This window comes from Odontesthes bonariensis, chromosome 4 (genome assembly GCF_027942865.1).
Source record: "Odontesthes bonariensis isolate fOdoBon6 chromosome 4, fOdoBon6.hap1, whole genome shotgun sequence".
NCBI lineage: Eukaryota > Metazoa > Chordata > Actinopteri > Atheriniformes > Atherinopsidae > Odontesthes > Odontesthes bonariensis.
Window position 1 is genome coordinate 26,204,124 of NC_134509.1, and position 26,183 is coordinate 26,230,306.

The 26,183-nt window shown below is 41.6% G+C and overlaps 2 protein-coding genes across 6 annotated transcripts; one reads left to right on the forward strand and one right to left on the reverse strand.

The window, feature by feature from the left end:
- Window positions 1-10: 10 nt before the first annotated feature.
- On the reverse strand, window positions 11-11,728 carry LOC142378814 (ADP-ribosylation factor-binding protein GGA1-like). Its single transcript, XM_075463715.1, has 17 exons — window positions 11,625-11,728; window positions 10,991-11,075; window positions 10,692-10,767; window positions 10,510-10,608; window positions 10,194-10,317; window positions 9,535-9,635; window positions 9,193-9,273; window positions 7,657-7,794; window positions 6,393-6,474; window positions 6,202-6,312; window positions 5,956-6,099; window positions 5,790-5,833; window positions 5,437-5,627; window positions 4,989-5,263; window positions 4,139-4,308; window positions 3,848-3,958; window positions 11-2,592 (listed from the first exon to the last, which is right to left on the reverse strand). The coding sequence occupies exons 1-17, from the start codon at window positions 11,668-11,670 to the stop codon at window positions 2,482-2,484; spliced, it is 1,989 nt and encodes a 662-aa protein (XP_075319830.1). The 5' UTR covers window positions 11,671-11,728; the 3' UTR covers window positions 11-2,481.
- Window positions 11,729-11,759: 31 nt separating this feature from the next.
- micall1a (MICAL-like 1a) lies at window positions 11,760-26,088 on the forward strand. 5 transcript variants are annotated; one of them, XM_075463710.1, is made up of 16 exons: window positions 11,760-12,653; window positions 15,906-15,954; window positions 17,691-17,832; window positions 17,943-18,043; window positions 19,182-19,348; window positions 19,763-20,352; window positions 20,443-20,503; window positions 20,684-21,084; window positions 22,400-22,776; window positions 22,866-23,000; window positions 23,100-23,226; window positions 23,394-23,484; window positions 23,945-24,018; window positions 24,784-24,898; window positions 24,992-25,038; window positions 25,135-26,088. In XM_075463710.1, the coding sequence occupies exons 1-16, from the start codon at window positions 12,508-12,510 to the stop codon at window positions 25,266-25,268; spliced, it is 2,757 nt and encodes a 918-aa protein (XP_075319825.1). In that variant the 5' UTR covers window positions 11,760-12,507; the 3' UTR covers window positions 25,269-26,088. The 5 variants fall into 5 exon arrangements, with proteins under 5 accessions (XP_075319825.1, XP_075319827.1, XP_075319826.1 ...); XM_075463712.1 differs by having other exon boundaries at window positions 22,442-22,776; XM_075463711.1 differs by having other exon boundaries at window positions 20,684-21,075.
- Window positions 26,089-26,183: the final 95 nt, after the last annotated feature.

Below are 26,183 nucleotides of genomic sequence, written 5' to 3' on the forward strand. Positions count from 1 at the left end.
TTGATTTAAACAGGAGGATAATGCTTTTATTTGCTTTATAGACATGTTTATAGTACATTGAACTGAGCAGTATATACATGAGGGTTGTCATTGGTAAATTTACAGAATGGGCACAAATCTTTCAGCAACGTGCATGTTGTGGAATTTAATTTGTGAACCCTGTAGCTCTTCTCTTTCTTTTATTTTTTAAATATATATGATCTTTTAATTGATCAATACTGGAGGTCTAAAGTAAAATGTTTTTTAAGTAAGAAAAAAAGGTAAATGTAGAAGCTTCTTAAGGTAAGTTCAGGGATGCGATGTTTGGTTGTAGTGTTTTTAGTTGAACTTTCACAATCGGATCGATAACGAAGGAAGGCAAAACTCAAAACAGCTTCTTAATACATTAAAAAGTTCATTAGTCAACGGTTGATGGTCTTAATCATTCCTATCTTGTTAAAACTATTCCAGTGTGCGACTTCACATCCTGAGAACTATACTTTAAAGATTATCTATTGATAACGAAGCAAATATCCTTCACTGACAAATACGTTGAGTCTGATTAAGTCAAATATGAGATGGGCTTCTGCAGTTAATGAAACGGAGATGTGGTTGAATAGTTTAGCTTTGAGGCGACTGTTTAACACTTTTTAAACAAACCATAGGATTTTGTAGTATTAGTTGTATGTGTCAGACTGCAGTATGTGATGGTCTTGGCTCACTTGTTTGGTGTGTATGGGATTAACTGACATGACCTTAATATCATAGTGATGTAACAAAATCAAGCAAAAAGTTTGAGTGTGTTCTTTTTCCAGACTTTAATCATTACTGTTATTAGAATTGAAGGCTTTGAAAGCCCCTGGTTTATAGCACATAAAGAAAAAAAGCTTAATGATGTAATTTTCTAATCATAAGTTCTTATGGGCTTGTACCAAATTAAACTTTAAGAAATGCTTTCAGGTAAGCGTTCAGTTGGATCAATACATTTATGGGTAATTCTTGAATAGATGAACACATTTGACGTTTTACGCTTTCGTTTTAGTCTTCTTCCAGTCTCACTTTATTTCAGACCTCAAATCAACTAGAATGGACTTCCACCATCATATCGTTTTCTGTTTAGGACATTAACAGGTGAAATCAAGTCGATCATCTGTATACATTATGTAAAAAGCAAAAGAAAATCAAATCTCAGGCACATGTGGCAGAATCAAACCAGATGTCAGCTCAGGACTTCACACGTCCTTCTTTGGATCAATTACCAGCAGAAAGAAAATGACAATGAGACAATTTACTGCAAAAGGGAATGATTTCATGTGCAAAATATAAATAAAATAAGTGCATGTGAGTTAAAGAAAAAGATCCTGAGCAAACGATCTAAAACAAATGTTCCAATTTTTGAAAATATACAAAAAGTGCAACAAAAAAAAAAGATTTTAAGGGACAGAGATTGAACGCCCCGATTGTACATGTAACTGGATGGAAAGTGATGAATCACTAAATTCAATTGGCTGGTTTCAGTTACAGAGCAAAGCTGTCGTTGATGCTATCGATACAACCTGTGCTTTTTCACCTGTGACGAGCTCCGCCTGCTTTGAAGTCAGTTGGTTTGTCAAAGCTTAGACACAAACACACCGCCTCACTGCGATTTATTCAGCTCTACAGCGCTAAAACCCACACATGGCTTAAAAACCACGCACAAGTTAATCATGTGTGCTCCCTGGATACTTTGGATCCAGCATTTCAGATCAACTCCTCATACTCTGAACAGATTTAGCCCAAAGTGGTTTCAAATATTGGAGTTGACCGTTACATTTAGTGTCATTTTGTCTCCACGTGTATGAGACACCAACATCACCAGCTTGCATTCAAGTATTTAAAATAGGAACCATTTCAAATAATACTTCTTGATTTTGCTAAACTTGGTTGGAACTTCAAAAACATCTCAAAGTATTTAGCTGGTCAGCAGTTCTGAGGGGCTGAAAGAAAACGCTGCTGAGGACAAACACTGGACATGCAAACTGTGATGACTCTAATGTGCAGCGGACTGTGCGCGATTTTTAACTCCAAAGTAGGTAGGACTGCATCAGACGCTTGCTACAGAAAGAGCATCTGACCTTGTTAAAATAAAGAGAAACAGTAATTCACATGACACAGGACTTACTCAGCGGTCTGTAAATTGGACAAACTCACACATTCATCTTTTTTTAAAAGGCTCAACTTGTTGGCTTCACATCAATACAGTGGACCGATTGTTGGAGGAGGAGAAAGTAACAACACCACTCGGCATGGACATGGACACGGACATGAACAAACGAGGAAAAGAAGGCACAAGGTAAACTGGTTTCCACAACTGCTCTCACGTCCGTCTGTATTTCCAAACCCCAGAGTTTGAAACCACTTAAGGGGAAAGAGGCCATCGTGCCTCAGGCAGCGCTGAAGGACAACTTCAACCTAAATGTAAAGGAAGCAGCAGATCAGATGACAGGCGATTGGTCCTTCTCACTAAAGGTTCCCCCAAGTGTTCGGAGGTGGGAACTGGTCGACGTCACCAGATTCATCGTGAGATTTCTCCCCCAGGTTGAAAGTCAGCTTGTACCGCAAGCGCACTTTTTCCTGAAACGAGAACAAAACCATCACTTCAAACCGCTGACGCTTCTCAACTTGCTGTGAACACCTCAAACTGATTAGGAGAAGAATGCTTCAATCCTTATGCTTTCCTTAAAATGCTTTGTATGCTTCTGATATTTAGGTGTTGAAAGTGAGACATTTTACCATTCCATTTGACCATTTCATGAAAAATATTAGCTCATCTTGAATTTGATGGCAGCAATACGTCTGAAAACAGTTGCGAAAAGTAAGTGGAGAACCATGCTGGATGTTCAGTAATCTGCAAAATACTGTGTCTACAAATTGTGAAGCAATGTGAGAATGATGTCCGTACAAAATATCATCCAAAGAGTCAGAGCATCTGGGGACATCTCTGTGCAAGAGACACGGCTTAAAACCTATATTTTAAGGGATTTCCGTGATTTTCACTGCATTAAAAACAGATTCTCTGATGGAAATCACTGCATGGGCTCAGAAACACTTCCAGAAATCATTGTCTGTGAACAGAGCTCACTGTGCCATTCACAAATTAAGGTTGCAAAGCTCTACCATGCAAAGGAGAAGCCCTATGTGAACATGATCCAGAAACACTGCCGTCTTCCCTGGATCAAAGCTCATTTTAATGTGGAGAACTGTTCTGTGGTCAGAGGAGTCGAAGTATTCTTTTTTTTTTTCATCCTGCATCCTCCAGACTAAAGAGTAGAGGAGATAATCTGGTATGTTATCATCACTCAGTCCAAAAGCATGCATCTCTGACGGTATGTGGGTGCATTAGTGTCCCTGGAAATGGCAACTTGCCAACTGGAAAGATGCCATCAATATTGAAAAGTATATAAAAGTTTAACAGCAACATTAGCTCCCATCCTTTTTCAGGGAAGTCCTTTAATTTCAGCAAGACATTGTTAAACCACAAACTGCATCAATTACAACAGCATGGCTTCATAGAAGAAGAGTCTGGCTGCTGGACTGGCCTGCCTGCAGTCCGGAGCTTTCACCAAATTAAGTCCTCTATCAGACAAGAATGGGACAACATTTCTTTCCCAAAGGTCCAACAGCTGGTCTCAGTTCCCTCCTCAGAGCTTTCATGAAATATCAAAATGTCTCACTTTCAATATTTGTTCTGTTTTCTATTGTGAGTAAAATATTGGTTTGAGGTTTATAAATCGTATCGTTAACATTTTACACGGCGTCCTAACTTTTTTTTATTTTGAGGATCTACCGAGCTGACTCAGATTATGACACATGAGTGATAACAGCAGACCTTGTGAGGATTGGCCAAGAGCAGAATCTGTGTGATAGCAGCTGGAGGCAGGATGGGATTGAAGGCGGGGAGCTCAGTACTGGAGGGAGGCTGCAGCTTTACTTTCATCACCTAGAAAACACACCAATTGAAGCATGAAAAACTGTGTAGTAACAGATATCCGCAGTTTGTCCACAAATATGTTTTCCACTTGTCTGAAAGTCTTAAAATAAGCCGGTTGAATTTAAAAGTTCAGGAGCCTTCTTGATCATTACTGTAATTAAACCGAACAGCAGAAAAACCTGCACTTACTCTGGGCACAGCTGCCTGGAAACGTATGTTGGTAACAGGAATAGGGGCTGAGGACAGCATGGAGATGATCACCACCAGCACATCGGGTCTCGATGGAGGACAGTCCCGTGCAAAGGTGAACAAAACCCGAAGGCTGTGTTTGTCGAATACAGTAACTGGTAACAAGCTGCCTGAAAACAGATGAGCAGACACGTGACGTGCAGAAATGAAAAGAAAATATAGCCGCAACAGGCAATGAATAAACAGTTTGTGAGCATTTCAAGTATCAGCATTTCTGTGATCTCATTGAGCTTGAAAACATACATTAATTGCAGCATTTTTCAGCTGGTTTCATGTGTATGGGCAAATATTTTGCTGAGGTTTGATCAAACACTTGGTGCTATACAAAATGAACAGGCCCGTACATGCGTTTAGAATTTCAGGGAGATATCTCGTCATGTCTGTGAGATATTACGAATTTTTGAAAATGACTTTTTCTCTTTACCGACAAGTAAAAGGGCACACTGAAAGTTCCCTCACAGCTTTAAACGACTCAAGTCTATACAATTCAGTTTTAGTTTCAAAATGATTGCTCTAGAGGTTTCTGCAAAGATCTAAAAAAAGAGACAATGTCAAGCAGGAAACCAAAATATGCAGACATTACTCGATTACTCTAGTCCAAGCAGCCTTTTAGATAAATTTAAACTTTATTATTATAGTGCCAGCTATTGGTAAAGTGCTCCAAGTCTTAAGTTTTTGCTGCACAAACACAAAGAGTGCCTTTAATCATATCGATATTAAGGCCTTTAAAATGAGGAACAACCTTTCTTTCAACCAGCATCCTTGCCTTGGTTCTGGTTCTAATGCTTACTAGGTTTGATTGATTCCAACGGCACCGTCACGTCAGCTAGAGAGATGTTATCATAGGGATCAGCAGCAGCTAATGTGTTTTTCTCGGCAAGACTAAGATTGGAGAGGAGGAGGGCATGAGGCTGTTCTGAATTGGTGACCAGGCTGGACGGCGGCCCGGGAGCTGGAGCGGGATCGGTGCAGGTGGTGACTGCAGAAGGAGCAGCCTGACAGCTGGAGCTGGACCTGGTCTGGAGATCTCTTAAAGTGACTCTAGATGCAGGCTGGAGCTTGTCCCTGCGTCATTAAGAACAAAAACGCAAAAATTTGGTTTTCAAAGATTTTCAACATACAACTTCCCTTTACTAAATAAACCCCACTGCAGAGGTAATGATAAAACAAGTCACGCTACCTTCTTTGAGACAACTTTTAACATATGAATTATGTATTTTCCAGTCGTCCTTCCTTACCATTTGACCTGCTGGCTCTCTGGAGGCAAAGACTGTTGTATCAAAGTCTTTCCCAGTAACTCCAGCTCTTCCATGGCTTTAGGAGGAGCAGTAGGGACCCCTACTGGTGGAGTCTGTGCTGTCTGACGCACAGATGGTAGCAACACTGCAGCTGGCACAGATGGAGCAGATGATTCTGCAGCATCTAAAGACTGAGAGCATGTGGGAAGGTTTAATACTCGAGTCGACGATGGTGTAAAGTAGACAATTAAAGCATATTTTATTCATGTTTTTGTTATTAAAAAAAAAAAAAAAAAAAAAGTGTATTTTCCAGGGTTCAAAGCCAGCATGTGCAGCCGTGTCTTACTTCGCACCTGAGAGATGTTGTTGGAGTCACAGTTTTCCGTTAGATTCAGTCCTAAGAGATCAGAAAACAACATGACATCAAATGTATTAAAATGGTTTCCTTGTTATTTACGCTGAAACATTTTTAAATAAATCTTTTAACCATCTGTGTCCAGTTGGGCTGAAGTTGCTTACCCAAAGACATTAGTTCATCGTCCAAAAGGCTCAAACCCACGTTCTGAGTCAGAGTCTGTAGGCCAGAAAACTCTGGATTGGATGGTTCTGTGTTAAGTCCGGTCAGGTCTAAAAGTGCTGAACTTTTGCTGCCCGATTTCAAATCTGCAGAAATGGTGTAAAAGTTAAAGTAAATACTGATGGATGTCCAATTACACTTAACTGCACACTTCAACAGAAACCTGGGAAAAAGTTACATGCACCGACCTGGTTGTGACATCATGGAAATGCCATCTTTTGTCACATCCTCACCCTTAACCAGCTGTCTGTAAAGATTTATGACTTGTGTCAAGCTGTCATTTGCCTGCAAGATATCCGCTGCAAAGAGAGAAAACATTATCAACACCACAGTGGCTTTCAAATCCTACACTATTAAATCCTGCTTAGATTGAACTTACCTAAAGCTTCATCGTTGTCCTCTGTATCACTCGCTAATCTGAACAGCGTAGGCCTCATCTTTTCACAGCGCTGGTAAAGATCCTGTAATAAAAAATAAAAAAAACATGTTGGATCATTGAAACCAAACCTCTACTGCGTGCTTTAAGCAGGACCACAAGCTCCTAAACAGACTAAATCTGAACTCATCAGACCAGATAACCTTTTTTCAATCGCTTCAGAGTGAAATCTCACTGCTTCCTAGGTTTTCTTCAGGCTACAAAGCTCTTTAGAACCAATAACTTCTCTTATGTTGTACATGTGGAAATGTTCTTACTTTCACTACCTCGGACACTTCTTGACCCAATTTCTGGAGTTTCCCTAGTTGTTTTGTTTGCTTGTTGCAGAATAAATTTGACTCTTCTGAAACATCTTTTGCACAACCACAGAATGTATCCTCTGATGTTGTTTTAAGAATGAGAAACAACTCATTGCACCAGTTAGGGTTAAATAACTTGCTGCCAGCTGAGGCTGCGGTATGTTTCCAATGTGAAGGCAGGACTTATTTGCTTAGTTAAAACCAGGTGGAGAGGTTGTGTGCATACGTAGACACAAACACCTTTAATCCTGATCAGACTATAATTAAAAAAAAAAAGGTAGACTGCACCAAAACACTGGTTAGGTGGTACAGTTGTGTCATGTTTATTTTGATGTATATGTAAAAATTAAGCCCCAATGCAAGCGCGTCTCCTTTGGTTAAAGCTCTGATTTCTTGTCTTCTCTCTCCTTGCGTCTGTCCTCTGGTGGGAGGGACTAAAATGCAACAAGGAATCAAGGGAGTACAAATTGGGAAATGGGATAACTGGTCAATGTGGGTTAGTGTCTGTGGTAGTGAAAACAGAACAAATTCCAGTCGTGGCTGCAAAAAAACCCAAATGCATGCCATTCAGGGCTGCTGTAGTTGCATGCTTGAGTGGGAGGAGGGCAACCCGTTTGGATTTGATTGGCTCATTCTAATGCCATAGAAAACACTATTCTTATTTTCCCTTATTTACACAGATGGAAAATATAATGGACAATAGATCACCCTAAATGTGACGCACTGGAACTTTAAGAGGAAACATAAAAAGATTCATTTAATATTTGCATTTAACACAAATGATAACAAGAGTAGCTTTAAAGGCAGCAATTATGTTTCTTAAGCAAGTAAAATCTAGTCCAGCGCATCTGTAAAATAACATTTTGAGTCTGTAAATTGCTTCTAAAAATGTGTTGAGCTCCACAAACCTTAATGAGCTCCAGGTTGCTCTGGGAGCAGCTCTCCTTGTTGTAACCCTCCAGCAGCTGGCTCAGCAGGCTCACACTCTCGTTCACTTCCTGGATGGCATTTACTCGCTTTGACACTTTCTCCACTCGCTTTTGATCCTGGGAAAAGGAGTGGTGATTATTTTCATCATGACAGGCAAGGCAAGGCAAGTTTGTAGAGCACAATCCGTACACAAGGCAATTTAAGGAGCTTCACAGCTAAATAAAACCACAAGAAGGCAAATAAAATCGTTCCATAAAACATAAAAAATAATCATCAATTAATTAAATTAAAAACGAAGAGCACATATAAAATACTTCCAGGTGTCATATGCACAGCTAAATAGAACTGTTTTCAGCCTGGCTTTAAACATTGTCAGAGTTGAGGCCTGTCTCACATCTTCTGGAAGACTGTTCCAGATTTTAGGGTGAAACGCAGCCTCACCTTGTTTAGTCCTGACTCTGGGCACCAGCAGGAGACCCCTCACTGAGGTTCTCAGAGCCCGAGTTGGTTCATATGGCTCTAACATGTCAGAGATGTACTTTGGCGCTTGACAATGAAGAGAGTTGTACACGAGCAGAGCTGTTTTAAAGTCTATTCTCTGAGCGACAGGAAGCCAGTGCAGAGACCTGAGCACTGGACTAATATGGTTGTATTTCCTGGTTCTAGTCAGGACTCGAGCAGCAGCATTCTGGATGTACTGCAGCTGTCTTACAGCCCGTTTAGAGAGCCCAGTGAGCAGGCCGTTACAGTAGTCTAACCTGCTGGAGACAAATGCATGGATCAGTCTTTCTAAGTCTGGTTTAGACACTATTCCTTTGATTCTGGCAATGTCTTTTAGATGGTAAAAAGCTGCTGATGTTATTGATTTAATGTGGCTGTTAAAGTTCAGGTCTGAGTCCAATATTACCCCGAGATTTCTAACCTGATTATGTAGGTTTTAGAGAGAGAGTCTTAAGGTGACTGATAACACTTTCTCTGTTTCTGTGGGCCACAGACAATGATTTCAGTTTTGTCTGAGTTTAGCTGGAGAAAATTATTTTGCATCCACACACTAATCTGGTCGATGCAGTGACATAATGTATCTACAGGCCCGTGTTCTCCTGCCGTCAGTGACACGTAGATCTGAGTGTCATCTGCATAGTTTTGGTAGGACACACTGCAGCTGCTTTTTAGCTGGCTGTACAGACAGCACTGGCATGACAAAACGATGGTGATAAACAGCTTAAGACTGTTTTGTGCGATGGCCTTACTTCTTAAAACTCTTCAAGAACATATATTCAACATAACTGTTAGAAAACAATAGCTTTTAAAGATTGTAAACTTCAACCATTTGGAGATTTAAGCCAAGAAGTATGGCTTTTATTATGTCAATGAACATTTTTTGGGATATTTAGCTCACTACACCCGTGATGGATAAGACTGGAGGCGTGTTGGAAATGGAATTGAAACAAAGATCTACATGCATGTGAGCACATACTGTGCACCACATTTGGTAAACATAGCCACTAGCTCACCTCTTGGACCATTTCCTTAATGAGCTTGTTTGCTGCCCTTAAATCATCAGGGTGAGTGCTGTTCAATAGGCGAGACAACATCTACAACAACAGGATAAGACAGAAGAGGGGAGGAAAGAAAAGAGGAAGAGAATTTTGTAAACAGTAAGTCCCTTAATAATTTTCCCAGGAGTTTCACTTCACATGATTTGATGCGATCTTTTCACTGAGACCTAAACAAGTGCAGAACATGAACAAAAAAAATTCCCATCATACGACAATAAAGGCTGTACATTTGTATGTAAATCCCCTTACATGCCTCTCTAATGTCATTCGGGCTTCTTGATTACTTCCCATACAAACCTTGGATTTCTCCTCATCCTCAAAGATGGCATTTTTGGCTCTGGATGGAGGGGGTGGGAGGGGCTTGTCATCAGGAAGCACAGGATCTTGCTTTACAATGCCTGGAAACGACAAGAAAACCCATTAACCTTACATTTAAAAAAAAAAAAAATTTTTTAAATCAGCCATAAACAGCTCAGCTTCTGTTTTATGCATTTACACTGTATACAGATGAGTTACAGAGTAAAGAACAGTACTGTCCGAGAGAGCACTTGACATTTTATGGACTAATTCAAATAATATAATTAAGACACTGCTTTTTTTTTCCCCTCTATAAAATACAGAAGAAGTCAGTGTGCTACAAATATATCTTATGTAATACCGTCATTCATGTAATTTCAATAGCAACTTCATTTTTGAGATTACACTAGGTTCAACTTCCCATGACTCAGGACATTAGTCTCATGCTTGTGTTAAAGGGGGAACTGATACTACCCTACCTAGGTGTTAAAAAACAGAATTTAGAGAACTAAACTAAACTTCTGCTGAATAAAGGAAACAAAAAACTTCTATAGACCAATCTATGGTGAATAGATGGAATAATGCCAGTGGAAAAATGATCAATTTAAGTCCTTTGTCTTGACAGTTAGCTTTTAAAGTAAGAAATGTGAAGCGCTCACCCTGTTTTTTCAGCATGTGATAAGCTTCTGTTATCTTGGTCTCATCTGGGAGCCTCAGAGTCCAGCTGTACATCACTTCTAAAACTTTCTTCTTTACTGGCTCTGGAGCCCGGGTTCCTAAATACTTCAGGGATAAAATGAGAGAGGATATTTCTTCTTTGACATACTGCACTAAAAGTCCTTGAGTGTTATTAATGAAACTCATATTTAGAATTCCCATGGTCATTGCCCTGGATGTGTGCATCATGAATATGATAACTTTATTCACCTTTCTTCAGAAATAAGGTATGACAAGCAATAAGACAACAGTTATTACCTTGGGTGAGACCACCTTGATAAGCTCATTAAGAAAGCGAAACTTCCCCACTTCACTGTGAAATCTCTTTCCACAGTTCTTCATACATGTCTCAAGTGCCTGGGAATCGTACAAAGATTTTCTTATTTTCACATATTTACAGATACATTCACTGACAATGACTTGTCGATTCCAACTCCTACCGTCAGCGCTTGCATCGCCTCCCACTCCTGAGGAGACTGGATTTTGTGGGCCAGAAGTCTGGTTGCAAGCTGAGGCCTGATAAAGAACAAACAATATCCACTGTGTCAGCAGTGAGGTATAAAAGAGGGATTTTTAAACTAATGATAAAACTTAATATAATCTGTGTAGAAATTTTTTCATAATAATAATAATAAAAAAAACGCACAGGAAATGATTCCAGATAACAGCTGGAATGACATCAGTCTCTCCATTTCAGTATAAAATGGTGTTACACATGAGTCATTGTTCACAATCTCACCCGTCTGGTTCATTGTCAAGCTGATCACAAAATCCTTTGATAGTTTCCCAGTCAGTCTCCTTATTCAGGGGATTAGTGGCCTTATCTGTGCGAAACAAAAACATAATAAAATTCTGCTGGATTAGCTGGACAGCAGTTGGTTGTTTGAATATGCAGACCGTCAATTCTCTGGTTTGGTGCATGTGTAGAAGGATGCAAAAACGAGTGAGTTTACAGCAGAGGTCCCACAGTTCCTGGGGTTCGGTCTGTCTTTGCTGAACTGGTTTGACATGGTCCTCAAGGTTTTGTTAGCATTCAGCTTGATGTTACCGGGTATTAAGATTCAAACTATAGGTCACGTTGGTGTATCATCACATATTACAGACGGTCAAAGGTGAACACAAAGCTCACACACATAGCACAACACGGCAAAGGCTGTACAGTGTTCGACTATCAGTTGGTTCCTCATCGCCAAGTGCACTTTTTGATTTGATGACATTTCTGACTCTTAGAAATCCGTTTCCTTTGGAGCAAGGGGGCAATTACAACATCACACAAAAAATCACTATTAGTTTATACATCATGGTGTCTTAGATATTCTTCGGTTGTCACTTCGCCTTCAAAACTTTATCCTACATTGAGATATATGACTTACTGATGCGTGACTGCAGGTTAGCCTCATCTGAAGGCGCCGCCGCCATCTTTCGGGAATTCTTAACAAGTGGCTACTATCGCGTGACATTTGTAACATCTCGTGTGAATAGCAACGGGAGCAGCGGCCGCTGTGCAGCTCCCCCAGTCGGGCTCACAGAGTAACAACAGGGTGGTTCTCAGCAAGGTTGCAGACAGCCTGCCGATGCTTGAACCAACTCGGAGGGCTTAGCAGCGGGAGCAGTGCTGCTTTAATCAACACTACAGGACTGGGACGTATTTGGCACTGTGTATTTGAATTATATCCTCGAATTAAGGGTGTCGTGAGAAGCGAGCGGTTTAACGGACTCCTCATCCAGCGTTTCAACAGCCGTCACAGTCGGTCCACCTCAGAGAGGGAACTCTCACCTCTGTTTCGACCGTATCTGCATCATCGTCCGAAACAGTTGTCACTGTATAGCAAGAAGAAGAAAAACCGCAAACTTTGGACCAGCAGTTAGGCTACCGTTGCCGCTTAGCTAACGTATCTACGTCAAGAACTTCGCTGCCCCCCTTCCTCCCGTTATCAACTCAGGTTATCAACCATGTTCTGCTCCAGTTGATATGTTAACGTCTGTGTGTCGGTAGCTGCATACAGGAAATGAAGTTTACAGTTCTCTTCGTGGTTGCTAAAGTCAGCTAAAGTCTTGCCCGTTTGCAAGCTATGCTAGTATTTCTAACGTGACTCGGTGGTTGTGTATGAAGGTACCGTGTCGTCTCATCGGGTGTAGCCTGGCTGTCGCCCCTGGACCAACTCGCTCCTGCTCCCGTTGCTTAGAGTCCCGACTCGTTTAGGACAAAAATATATCGGTTTTGCTTCACAATAACAACTTTTGTCTGGCGGTACTATGATGGGATCTCTGAAGGCTCTCCAGGAGTGGTGTCGGATACAGTGTGAGAATTACAACGATGTGGAAATCAGGGACATGTCAGCGTCCTTTCGGAACGGCTTGGCATTTTGTGCCATTATACATCGTTTCAGACCAGATCTTATGTAAGTAACCTCAAATCTAACAGCATGATATTTATACTAAATGTCCTAAGAAGCCTAATAGGCAGTTAAAATCCGTTTTGCTGTGTTTTAAGGTAGATTACTTAGGATGATAAACCGTTTTTTTGAGGAAGCAGCCGGATCCAGTGAAAGGCAGACACATCTTTTTTTTAAAGACACGATAGGTTGATATCTGTTGTCTTTAAATTAATTCACAGGTACAATTATCACTTGTACGTTTAAATATTCAGGATGTAGATGCAACTCACTCAGCTGTGAGCTCATTTGTGGTCTGGGGTTTCCTGTGAAACATACCAGAGGAGCTGGTTTTATGTAAGGTTCATGTCCACAAAAAAAATACTTGATTTTAACACATTTGAAGCAGAAAGCTTCTTGTATGAAATCACCACTCTATGATAGGAGGCAGTTATACTGTTGGTGGGTAGATACCTTGCCATTTGTGTTCAATTTAAACAGTGTTACAACTTACCTCTGATCATACCTCTGATAATAACTGTATTAGAGCTTTTAGCTCGAGAGGCCAGTGTGGTGTCAGGCTGACAAGCTATGCCCTGTCTGCAACAACACACCCCTCTGCTCCACATTTTACACCTACACAGAGAGCACCCAAGATGCCACAAAACACAATAACATCTGTGTGATTTATGTGGTTTATTATGGGGGGGGGGGTGACTAGCCAGTGTTTGAGTTGAGGCCAAAAGCAGACATTTTCAGCCATGGGAGAGTGGTCGTTTGACCAGTTTTTGAACAAACACAGCAAAGGGGTTTTCTAACCGTGTGAATGTCCCAGTACCTCTGACTCATATAAGAGGAGCATCCTTTAGTTGTTTTAAAAATCTGTGTGGAAATAGAGCTGTGCAGTCTTATCATTTTAACTTGTGGGTTAAAGCTCTGTTGCCACATCACAGGACATACACAGGTCATACCAAGTACGGTCATTTACCTGAAACACGCTTTTCTTGTTAAAAATGTGCACTTTCTAGTAGTTAGCAACATGCAGGTTCTGTGTGTGTATGAGAACATGATAGAAGAGTCACGAAAATGAAGGATTTGATTGCGAAAATGAATATTTTGGTCACATAGAAGATCACATTAAGCATAAACAGGTGTCATGGTGGGGGTCCATTGCAGTCAGCGTCTGCCAGGATACACAGCAGTTATTTTTCCCATTCATTATTTAGATTGACACCACAAATCTCCATACGATTAGTACAAAGCTAGGTCTGGCTGTGTTTTAGTGGTGAGTCAACCTGTGTATTAAGCTACCATTTTGTCCCTTTCAGAATTACCTCAGAGGATTTGGTGGGATGAAAACTGTTGTTTAAGCTAAAGACATGAGGGTTAACACCCAAAAAAGTTATTTTCACTGTTGTTTTTTTATCCTACAAAATATCCAGGTAATCATTCAAGGTGATTTGTTATTTGTCAATAAATCTATTCAAACCATCTCTAAATTCCTATATTTTAGTATTCATTCATTTTCCATCCACCCATTCATTTCTTACACCCGTTTAATCCAGTTCAAGGTTGCATGGCTGATGGAGGCTATTCCAGCTTACACCCCGAACTGGCTGCCAGTCTATCGCAGGTCCAACACAGAAGCGAACAACCACACAGAAGTTTGCTGATGCTCTTTCCTACGATCACTTCGGTGCCACCATTTAAAGAAAAAAAACATGCCGTCTCCACACTGAAAGGCCCCAGCTGAGATTCTTGCTGTAAGGCGGCAGTGTTAGTCACCACTCTTCCAAAGTATAGGAAGAGACGAATGCTTAATACCCAGTTTTAGAGCTTTTCTTTTTCTTTTGGTCCATGTCCCAGCATGCCCCAGTGTTCAATTTCTAATGTAGCTGCAGTTGACCAGCCAAACTCACTCTGATCCAGACCGACAGCACGTCAGACTAAGCTGCAGCTGAGACCTCGGCCTGTCAAACTGGATTTAGCTCTAATGTAGAGCCGGGCGGGCCTGTTGTAGTTCAGCCCTGTACTCTGCAGCCAGCTTAGTCCTCATCAAAATATATGGCAGTTTCGGAGAAGTTAGCGTCTTAATTCCTTTAGCTCAGGTCAGCCGTCACTTTTGGGTGCAACAAAATTAATTTGTAATTCAAACTCCATGCCCTCCCTGCATCAGAAATATGGAAATGTCTTCATAATGTACTTATGGTTTCACCTGGTCCTCTTCTAAAATGCATGTAACCGATATATAAGCTTATTAACTTACACTTCACAGTGTCACTTCATCCCAATTATTCTAGTACACAAACTTTTTTTTAAGTCTGACTGAACCCAATTTAGCTGTTTTATTGGTTCTCCCAGGTTTGGATCATGTGGATTTTAAAGAACCTGACACATACACTCAGAGACGCACCATTCTTCAGCAGTACCCTTTCCCAAAATAAACCTGGACTGGGTATCCGAGTCACAGTGGATTAAGTTCGCAATTCCAGTCACACACTACACTAAATCATATTTGTTGGTGACAGCGGGCTCTGTTCGGTAAGGCTTGAAAATCTGAACCCCCGCCAACAGTTTCGGAAGTGTTTTTATTTTAAGTTGCGGTCGTTTCAGCAGTCTGTGTTGGTAGAGCCAGCCCAGTGTATGTAGTTTGACACCATCTTGATATTAGAGTTGCTGCTTAGTGTGCTTGTGGCCATGGGAACTAGATTAGAGAGAACAGAGGTCACTTTGTGCAGCTCCAACACGGAGCTCATTCACAGGATTTTGCCTTCTTGAAAGTTCCACATGGTTTCCACACGCCCTCACCAAGGTTATGGCGGGTTTTTTTTCCCATCATAGCGTTGTCCACACTTCAGCACACATTTACTTACTCACACAAACCAGCTTTCATCTCAGAGCTCCTCACACACTTTCCAGTTTTACTGCAGGAAGTTTACTGGCAGGAGTCTGGCTTTATTTCCAAGCTGTGCCTTGTAATTATCAGCCCTGCTCCTGTTTGGCCCTGCTCATTCTTTCCTTTTGTCCTGGCAGTGTTTTCTTTTTCCACATCAGATATAGATAAATGTGTAGTTTGGAAATTGTAAGCTGTGGTAAGGTGGAAGCATAACAGCTGTCATGTTGTCGGAGGAATGACAACATATGGATGGTTCATCCCACAGTACTGTCCTGTATCAGCATGGTTTATGATTATTATTTAATCAATCAATTATATCAAAGTTGAGTTTGCAAATTTGGCCTTACCTAATTTTTTTCTTCACTTTTTTTCTGTAATTTCAGAGATTTTGACTCACTGTCCAAAGAAAATGTCTACGAGAACAACCGACTGGTGAGTCAAATTACCAGCTGAACATTTTGAACCCATGACGTCGTCATCTTTTGGAAAGACTTGCTCATAAATTGAGGTTGTGGATGAGCTAATTTGTATCTACCGCTTAGCTTTTGGTGTCTCATCTGTTACCGCCTCGTGAGCCATTGCCAGTGGAAGTAGTCATTGTGGGCGTGACTTTGTTGTATTTGACTATTTGACTGCCTGTGTGAGGAGGACGTTATTCAATCCTGATGGAGCCTGACGAGGGCACACAGTGGGAAGGAGAAACCCAGACTATTCATGGTCAAGCCTGTAGAAAGAGCACGAAGAGAGGATTTAAAGTGCAAAAGTGTTGGATTTGCAGCTTAATAAGTCAGTAAATGGCTAAGAAATGTGCTTGGACAGTTTTTCCCTCATATCCACATTATCAACAGGACATTAGAGGTAACAGGAGGCTCATTTTCAGTTTGATGGTTGAGCTTTGGCAGTTTTTTTTTTTTTTGCTGCTGCAGGCTTTTTATCTTATGGCTCTCAACAGAAACCAGGCAGCTTGTTGGCTGTCATTAGGTGTGTTGTATTAAAGAGAAGTCTATTCTGGAGTATAAGAAGCAAAACTTATTGGTTATATTTGACTGGTAATAAAATCCATAAATTGATGCATTGTTGTCTGTCTCCTGTTACTAAGTAAGGCTGAGCACATGGTTAGAAACTGATCCGGCGGTTTTCCTGCATGTCTCTTTTCAAAGCCAGCATCCATATTGTTCTTGTGCTCCTCGTCTTTTCCTTTTGGTATGTTGTTTTTCTTAATGAAGATGGATCCAGGCACATGCGTCGTTGGTGTGCTCAGCCTGTGCAGCTACTAATATCTGAGCTGTGCTCAGTCGCCTGCAGAGGGACGCAGTGGGCCCCTGTGGACTGGCAAGGATGACAGATTTACCTCTCACAGTCCTCGCTCCCGAGCTGTTTCCTTGTTTTAAAATGCACCCCTTTGACTACTGGAGACTCCACCCGGCAGCTCTTCTTCCTCTGTATCCACATTACTGCAGCTCTTTTATACCACTCTGCTTTCTAGTATGTGGGCTGCAGATGAATTACATTGTACCTCTTCATTATTTAAAAAAATAAATGTTTCACCTATAGCTAATCACGTTTTTTTTGCATTTAAGGTTCATATAGAACAGTTATTGTCATTTTATCTTTTGAAGCTTGTGTGAATCAGAAATATAGTTGGACTCGATCAAAACCAAGAGATAACCACTGAGCAGGAAACCAAGTGTTGCTTTAGCGACGAGTTTAGATTGAGGCATAGTTTCCCTTTGTTTATGTGCAGCATTTGTTGGCTTTGTATTGCAGGGTTGTGTGGCTGCCAGTTTCGTTGTGTAATCTTATCTGTGCACGCATCGCTTCCATGTTTTGGTTTTTGTCCTCACCTCGCTGTCAGTTATCTTCAAAGGGTAAAAATATCAGATGCATTTTTGTAGCAGGGATTGTTCAGCTAGCAGAAGCATCTTTTCATCTACATTTCTAGAAAAACACATTTTAAAAGTTTGGTTACAACTAAAATGTCACACAAAATGATTTAAGTTTGATACTTAAGTTGTGCTTTGGCAGTTTGTTTAGCTGTTTATAATGAAGTATTCCATTTTTGCATCCATGTAAGCTGATTGCTTAGTGTTTCTCAGCTAAGTAATCAGTGGCATAACTTCCTTGTGTCCTACTCTTTTCTCTTTTTTTCTGTCTTTGCCTGGTCGTAGGCATTCGAAGTGGCTGAGACGCAGCTGGGGATTCCAGCCCTGCTGGACCCAGAAGACATGGTGTCCATGAAAGTGCCTGATAGGCTGAGCGTCATCACATATGTTTCCCAGTACTACAATTTTTTCAACAACAAGTCACAAGGTGTGTTCTCTTAATTCACTTGGATTTGGCACGAGACTGAGCATCTTAACTTGTGGGTTAAGATGCCCCAACATCTGACACAGAGTCTCTCTCTGCCCTTCGTAACACAGCAAACCCTCCCTGTATGAAGAGGCTGAGTTCTGTCAGTCACAACGAGCCAGCTCAAAAAAGGCCTCCGACTCTTTTAGAGGACAAGGTGGCTGAAACTGAAGTAAGTAAAAGATGCGACATGAGGAGAAAGCAGCATAGAGGCGTGTATATATTGCACTTTTCCCCCAAAGGCCTGGTAGACTTTTGTTCTAGCATTAAACTGTATAAGCTATGCATGATGTCAGCAGGAGGGAGCTGCATGGTAGCAAACTGTTAATATTTTGTTTGTGGTGGACCTGTCGTGGAAAAGTACACTAAAACCTTTTGTACCGTGTCTTAGATTGTGTCTGAAGCCGTCAAATATGCATCAGTGGTTGTGCATGAACAATTGGGAATATTAAGTGGTGCAACAATGAACATTTTTATACATCTACCTCCTTGTGTGAGCATTGTGTTGCACAGCAGGGGGAAGTCCAAGCTATAGCAGTAGAGTAATTCTACAAAGATAGCCTCTGTATTCTGTCTCTCTTTTCTCTCGCATGCCTTCAACTTCTTTCCTCCATCCCGTACTGGCATCCTCCTCATCACCCCCCCCCCCACCCCTACTCCCCTCTTCAGATGGAAATTCATTCCACTCCCTCCTCTTCCTGTTCTTCATCCTCACATCTGGTCCCCCCTCCACTCTCTGGTCCTGAGCCTAGGCAGTAGTGTGGGGGTGGGGGTGGGGGTTGGGTTAGCAGGTGAAAGGAAATACTGTTAGGTCAGTTGTTTTCTAAGCATCTCTTGTAAATAAAAGACTAACAGTGGTATTATCCTAACACTGTGTGTGCCAAGTTTTGCAGCATGCTGCTTCTGACCCCTTTACGAAACATATAATACACCCCTACATGCCTGAAAACTTTTGTTTTTCATAAATATCAATCACAGCCAAACATATATGACTACCAGAGCCACTAACCTGAGCTGTTGTGATTTTACACTATTAAATACTTAGTTATGAATGAGATTTTTTGTATGAATCGAATTATGTTTAAAGCTTAAAAAAAGACAAGAAATTATAAACCACATGAATTAATTATCTGTAGATGTTTGAGTAACCAACTAGATGTAACTAGCTAAACAGAATGAACAATCCACATCCTCAAATCCTGACTCCGTGTATGATCTCCCCCTCCCCCATTACTCTCCATCTTGCCCCTTCCCCTGATGTCTCCTCGCCGTCCCCTTCCTCCAAACAACCTCCCGGTCGCTTGCATCAGCCACTCCAGCCTGTGCAGACAGGTGCAGAGGCAGCGGTCAGGCGCAGCACCCTGAGCAGCACCCTGAGCAGCACCCTGAGCAGCACCTGCGCTGTCTGTCAGAAACACGTCCACCTGGTGCAGAGGTTTCTGGTGGATGGCAAGCTCTACCACCGTAACTGTTTCAGGTAAGCACTGCTGTCTAGAAGTGGAGCCACAACGTATTTATACCAATCCAAAAGATTCGTAAAGTTTTCAGACTTCAGCCACTGGAAAATTAGAAAATTAAGTTTAATACTGCAGCATTTGATTATGTTACAATATTTTGTCTTTGGCAACCAGGCAAACTTTTTGTTTTTAACATAAAATCACTGTGTTTCAATCTAGGATAATGATGGTGGGTTATTTCAGACAAATCAAAAGCTAGAGTGCTGTAAAATTTGACTTTAAGTAATAAGACTTCTCAAGGAACGCTCAATTAAGACGTCAGAATTCAGTTGGATTTGTTGTGTATATTTGTTTAATTCTGAGAGGGAAAATAAATGAGTAAGATAAAGAATAAGTAATAAGTGTAAATCTGCATCTTGATCTTACCGACTTAGGTGCACAGAGTGTCGTAGCACTTTGCTCCCTGGATCCTACAAAGGAAGCGACTCTGGGGCATTAGTCTGTACACGTCACCTTTCAAGGCATGCCTCATCCAAACAGAATGGTCGGCCAGATCTTAGTAAGAAACCGGTGGCAGTTCAGTCTGTCAGGACTGGTCGCAACACAATTCATCACACTGTGCCCTCTGAGAGGGACCAGGCAAAGACTCCCTCTCCTGTAGGCCGAGCAAATACTGGCAGGCCAGACAGTGACTCAGCCACAGCAGCTCCGGTGATAATAACCAAAGAAGAGTCTTTGGATGAAGAAAAAGAGACAGAAGCCAGTGAAGAGACTGGAGTCAAAACCGGTCCTTCCTCTCCTCCCAACCCTTTTGATGAGAGCGATGAGGAAGAAGAGGAAGAAACGCAAACGCCAGCCAAATGTACATCTAACGGGGACCTCCCTTCGACACCCGACAGTCATGTTGAGGAAGCAAGTCGACCGGTACCGGTACCTGCACCCCGAAGGGTTTCTGAACCCACACCTCCACCTCGCCCGGCCCCTCGAGTTCGGCTGCCCCGCACAACAAATGGCCTAACAGTCGGTAAGTTCCTGTTGTAGAGCATGAATTTATTTAAAAGATTAAAGGTAACATTTGCTCATAGCTATGACATTTTTTTTTTTTTAATCACAGATGAACATCTGAAGCCTCCAATTCCTCCCAAACCTCGAGAAAGATCACAGTCTCCTGGCAGGTAGTTGAATTTCTGTTAAATGCTGCGTCTCCTGTCTCTCTCCTGCCTGAATCGTGTCTTCAGTGTTTGTTTGTTAGAATTCTGGAAACATTTCGTTTGCACCTTCATGCTTCCACGTGGATGTATTTTGTTTTCCTCTGTGTGACCCCTCCATCACTATCTGTGTGTCTCACTGTTCAGTGGAACCAATAAACCTAAAGACCCACCTTGGCTTGCCCTGGTCCAATCAGAACCCAAGAAGAAGAAAGCTCCTCCCCCGCCTGGACTGGCAACACCTCCAAACACAGGCTCTCTGTCTTCTCTCCAAGGGGAGGGCTCCAGACCCAGCACGCCCCCACAGCCCTCCAACCCATTTGAGGATGAAGATGATGAAAATGGCGAGGCGAATGATGAAGAAGCGAGTGAAGGAGCAGTTCCACCCACATTGGCGGCCAGCCACCCGTGGTACAGCATCACTCGGGCAGCTGAAACAGCAGGTGCAGACACTCCAGGAAGCTCATCCCGATCCGCCAGTCCTGGGAGCGCTAAGAGCAAGAAAAGGCCGGCACCTCGCGCTCCACACCCATCCTCCGGTAAACAAGGTTGGTTTTATCAGAAGTTTTACAGGTTGTACTGAATAACAACGGGAAAAACTGGCCAAAGCAGAACTAATTCTGAGGTGGGCGTCAAGGAATTATTGTTTCTGTTGAAAAACATGCATTTGCTGTCCCGAGATGACACTAGAGGACAGGAAATAGACATGTTTTAAACAGCTACCTAAAAGAAATCTTATTTGATCATTATCATCATTACAAGGCATACTATTATTCCTCTGCCATCCTATCAACTTCTTTGGTCTTTTTCCAAAAGTCTAATAAGCTCAAGTAAGCTGCAGTCATGTGCTTGACTTGGCCTGTAACAAACCTTTTGGCTCTGAAATGCAGTTTCATGTCAGTGATGCAAGCAAGAAATGTGGAACAGTCACATACCTGAGCTCATACCAAGGCAGAGTCAAAGTGTGGGATGTTTCCTTTTTGCTATTCTGTTTATCTGCTCGAAGAAGCAAAAACTATCGAGCCAAATTTGACCAAACTTGGAGAGTTGGAGCAGTGTAAAGGAAAAGCTTCAAGATGCAGATTGAGATCTGGATCACCTTCGAGTCAAGGATGTAGTCAGTGAGGATTCTGTTAATTTATTTACATGTAAAAAAGGATTACTTCCACTAATAAAAACCTCTATAAACAAGCAAAAAAGATCATAATTAATTCCTTTGTTCCTCCTTGAGGTTTGTTTGTGGTTTGGACAAAAACAGTACAGAGCCTAGTTTATGTGCTTTGTTACTAAATGAAAATCCGGTTAATGAGTCCTAAAGACGTTTTTTTGTACTTGAGTAGGCGAGATTTGAACAATCTATCAATTAATTCCATAACTACAGATTTTTAGTGTATTGTTTGTAATCTGAAGTCCATGTTTTTGGTCTTTGAGTTTAGCATCGTTCTTGTATCACAGTGAATTCTTTGAGGTTATCCCACAGATAACATCCCACAGACTTGTACTGAGTTTCTGGTATTCCTCTGACATTGTACCAAAGGTTGGTTTGTAAAATGTCATGTTCATCCAAATCTTGCCTGTCTGGCATCGCTCCTTTCTCTGTCCTGCAGACATGTCGGAACACGTGAGGTGGCTTTTCAGATCAGTCAAACTGGAGTTACTGATTTTGAAGAAGAAAGATGACAGGACAGAAATAGCCTCTTTTCAAGCAGTAACGCTAAAAAGATCAGGAAAGGTGTTCTGTAAATAAAATTGAACAAACTTTTTTTCTTTTCTCTCATCCTCTCTTTATTTCAATCTCTTCCAACTTCTTCGATTCCCATTTTGTTTCTGCTTTATTTTTTTCACAAAACCTTTCTTCTTCAGCTCTGTCTCACTCTCAGCCCTCCTCCTGTTCTCCCTCCCCAGCTCTCAGTATAGAGAGTTTGTCCTCTGGCTCAGACCACAGCTCCTCCCTGCTCCCTTTGGGTGGCAGTGCCAGCTGCGAGCAGGAACAAGGCTTCACCAAAAGCGTCTCGGAGCCTTCCATCTGTTCACCCTGCGACAACTCGTCGTCCCCTTCCTCAGCTGATCGTCTGCTTCAAACTTCCCCAAGCCCCTGCCCCCCTCCTGTGCCATCAACTGCCAGCTCAGCTCCCGCCACCCCACAGACCACTCGCAACTCAGAGGCCAAAGGTCCTGGAGCCCCACCACCACGACCCACTGCAACCCCCAGCCCACTGGCCACTCAGTCGCACAACAAGGTCATTAAATTACCTTAAAATAAAAGTCAGTTTAAAGAACTTGCACATTATATAAATACACTAACACCTTGTTTTATTTCTAATTTTAGCGGATATGTAAGGAGAACCCCTTCAACAGGAAAGCTTCTCCCTCCCCAGCTAAATCTGAAAAGAGGCCTCCAAGAGGCGCTCGTCCTGCTAGACCCCCGGCACCCGGACACGGCTTCCCACTTATCAAACGCAAGGTAAGGAAAAACATCTGGAAAGAATATGTTTAAAAGTAGAAATAAGTCATATAGAACAACCACTTGGGGAGTACTCACATGGTCCAAACATGCATGCAGGTGCAATCAGATCATTACATCCCGGCAGAGGATATCAATGGGGAGATGGTGCAGCTGGAGAAGCAGCTGGATGAGCTGGAACAGAGGGGAGTGGAGCTGGAGCAGAAGCTGAGAGACAACCCTAATGGTAATGCAACGCCCTGCTCTTCTTCATTTCCTGAGTATGAACTGAATTCAGTTAAGAGCAGCTTTGTATTTTTTCACTGTAATACGTAACTGATTAAAGAAAATCTGCTCTTTGCATGCAGAAACATGAGAATATTTCAAAGCATTTCTCTCCTGTTGTTTGTCCAGACGAGGATGAAGAGCACCTGCTGGTGGACTGGTTCACTCTGATTCATGACAAACACCTTTTAGTCCGACGTGAAGCTGAGCTGGTCTACACGTAAGTCTCAGGCTGCAGCGAGACACTACCAATAATCACATCAATTTGAATGCACGGAGATAAAAGCTCTGATCCTTGATGGCCCTGATCCTTGATGGCCCTCTTGGGGGAAGCTGCCTTTAGCTTCATCTGCAGAAAAACTACATTGTGCAACACTTTGAGCAAACTGATGAACAATAGAGAAGTGGATTATGTTGTAGGAATGTTCCAACTTTCTGAAACAACAGAGTTCACTGGATGCATTTTCACATTTTAACAGAATATTGAAATTACGTTCAATAGAAGTGCATTCAGATTCTCAAGTAGGCAACATTTGAGCTAAATCAGCTGGAAATTCACACTTTGTGTTTGCATATGTTTTCATTTGTAGCATTGTATTTTTACATAAAGGAGAAAGCAGCTTAAAAGTAGTAAATAGGTGGTTACCATTTCCTAACTAAACCTTTTATCCTCACTGCAGGGCAAAGCAACAGAACCTGGAGGAGAGGCAAGCTGATGTGGAGTACGAGCTGAGGTGTCTTCTCAACAAACCAGGTGTTTGAAGTCTTCTGTAATTTGAGAATGAAAACAGCCTCAAAGGATGGTCGATGTGCCTTTTAATTATGTAGCTAATGCTGCGCTGCTGTTGCAGTACTAATTTATAAACCCCCTGAATGGCAACAAAGGGCTTCTGTTAAAAGAATCTTAACAATTGCTTTATCAATTCACATTATAGGGAATAATTAGACACTGTATTGTATTCTCACTTACTCATACAATGTCTTTCATATGAAAAGACCCTGAATTCTCACTTCAAGCTCACGTTTCTGTGCTCAACAGCTTCTAAAATCATATCTTACACCATCTCTATTCATATAGTGACCTTTAAAATCCATTTCAAACCCGCTGAATGTATTTCAAAGTATTAATTAGTTTACTTTGACAAACTGGCCCAGAAAAAGGAGACTCGGATTTTGTGGGGGATCAAACTACAGCACCATACCAGCTTATTATTTATCAGATCCTAATTTAGTAGCACGATTCAATTGGTCCCAGTCAGGTCCATCCTTTTCATCTCTCCATCTCTTCCTTTCTCTACTTTATTTGTCCATTTTTGGCCAAACAAAACCGAATCTAACCAGGCAACAATGGCAGTAGCCAGAGATAACAGGACAGCGATCCTTAGAAAATCTCCCCGCTCACCCACAAACAATACGTTGTGACGTATTTTTACATTTTCTTTACAGAAGTCGCAAAGTTGTAGAGGGGAAAAAGAAACTTTTCATCACACGCTTTGTCCTCCTTTCTTCTTTGAATCAGAAAAAGACTGGACTGGGGAGGACAAGAATCGAGAGCAGGAGCTAATGGCTGAGCTGGTGACCATCATCGAACAGCGCAACCAAATAGTTAACAACATGGACCAGGACCGGCAGAGGTAATCAGTAACATCGATAACTGGTAGTGTGAATGTCAGTGGTGTGCTGAAATGTACGTATTGGTGATGTTTGCAACGGTTGTTCTGTAACAGGGAAGAAGAGGAGGACAAAGTTATGGAGGCCATGCTGAAGAAAAAAGGTAGGATGGTGTTTTAACATTCAGTAATTAACACATGCGTGCTGCATCTCAACTTGCTCTGTTGTAATTTTGATTGGCTGTTTTCATCCTCATCAGACTTTCACAAGGATCCAGACAGTGACCACCACAAGAAAAAAGGGGCAAAGTTTAAACCCATAAAGGTGCTGAAGCGGCTGAGCCATAAAGGAGAACCGGGAAAAAGTCACAGCCCTCGGAAGGAGAAAAGCTGAGCAGCAGAGGACAAGTTCAAGAGGATGTGAGACTGTTTTAACAAGACTAAGGAGTTTTAAATGACCTGAGACAAGAAACATCGAGGTCAAGTGAATGACGTCTCTTTTAACTGTCTTATTAATCACCTGCAACCCAGAATTCCCCCCCTCGACTCAACTCCTCCAAAAAGTCTCTTCTGTGTCTATTTTCAGCTGCCTTTGTGTCTTTTAAAGAGACAGTCTAACAACTCAAGTGCTTTATGAGCTTTGAGCTCTGAATTTTAAAGCTAGTGAAGTGTTGAACGCATTTCTGTTGTCTTGCACTGATGACTGTGCCCTGAAGGCCTTCATCACGGTTCAGCAGAGGTCTGATTTGTCACTTTAATCTGAACCCTGACATCCATGAGTTTAATGGTTGCACTCTTACCTGCTTTAAACTCCTTTGATACATGTCTCTTCTGCTCTTTGTTTTGTTGTTGACATGTCTAATTTTAACCTGTGGTACTTACTTGTGTTTTACCCATGGTAAAAAGTGTGTTTTTCTCTTTAAATTGCAGCTGCTGATCTACTAAAGCTCAGTCAGTAATGTACACCCTGATACTTTTAGCTCCTGTGACGTTTCCTTTTCCTTCCTTTTGTTTGTGTAAATGCCAGAGATGTGGATGCAGGCGGATACAGTATTAATGAGATATGTTGAGTGGAGGACAGAAAATGTGTGACAAGCTGCAGATGTCTCATAGTTTTTATAAAATAGGTCTTACCTCCAATAGATAGAACAGAAAACAAACAAACTGTAGCAGAATACCAGCTTATAACTGTTTTAACAGGCGTGTGGGGGGGGGGGGGGCTGTATATGCAATCATTAAGTTATACTTCACTATGCCTTTCTGTTTGTAAATTGCCTTAAAATAGATCAGAAACAACGCGATAACATTG

Excerpts from the sequence above, each read along its gene's own strand:
- LOC142378814 (XM_075463715.1), bottom strand. The coding sequence starts at position 11,670 with ATGGCGGCGGCGCCTTCAGATGAGGCTAACCTGCAGTCACGCATCA. Across the intron at positions 6,475-7,656 it reads GCAACCTGGAGCTCATTAAG|GATCTTTACCAGCGCTGTGA; the intron begins GTTTGTGGAGCT and ends TTTTTATTACAG. Across the intron at positions 6,100-6,201 it reads TTCCATGATGTCACAACCAG|ATTTGAAATCGGGCAGCAAA; the intron begins GTCGGTGCATGT and ends CCATTTCTGCAG.
- micall1a (XM_075463710.1), top strand. The coding sequence starts at position 12,508 with ATGATGGGATCTCTGAAGGCTCTCCAGGAGTGGTGTCGGATACAGTGT. Across the intron at positions 20,504-20,683 it reads AGATCACAGTCTCCTGGCAG|TGGAACCAATAAACCTAAAG; the intron begins GTAGTTGAATTT and ends CTCACTGTTCAG. Across the intron at positions 25,039-25,134 it reads GGCCATGCTGAAGAAAAAAG|ACTTTCACAAGGATCCAGAC; the intron begins GTAGGATGGTGT and ends CATCCTCATCAG.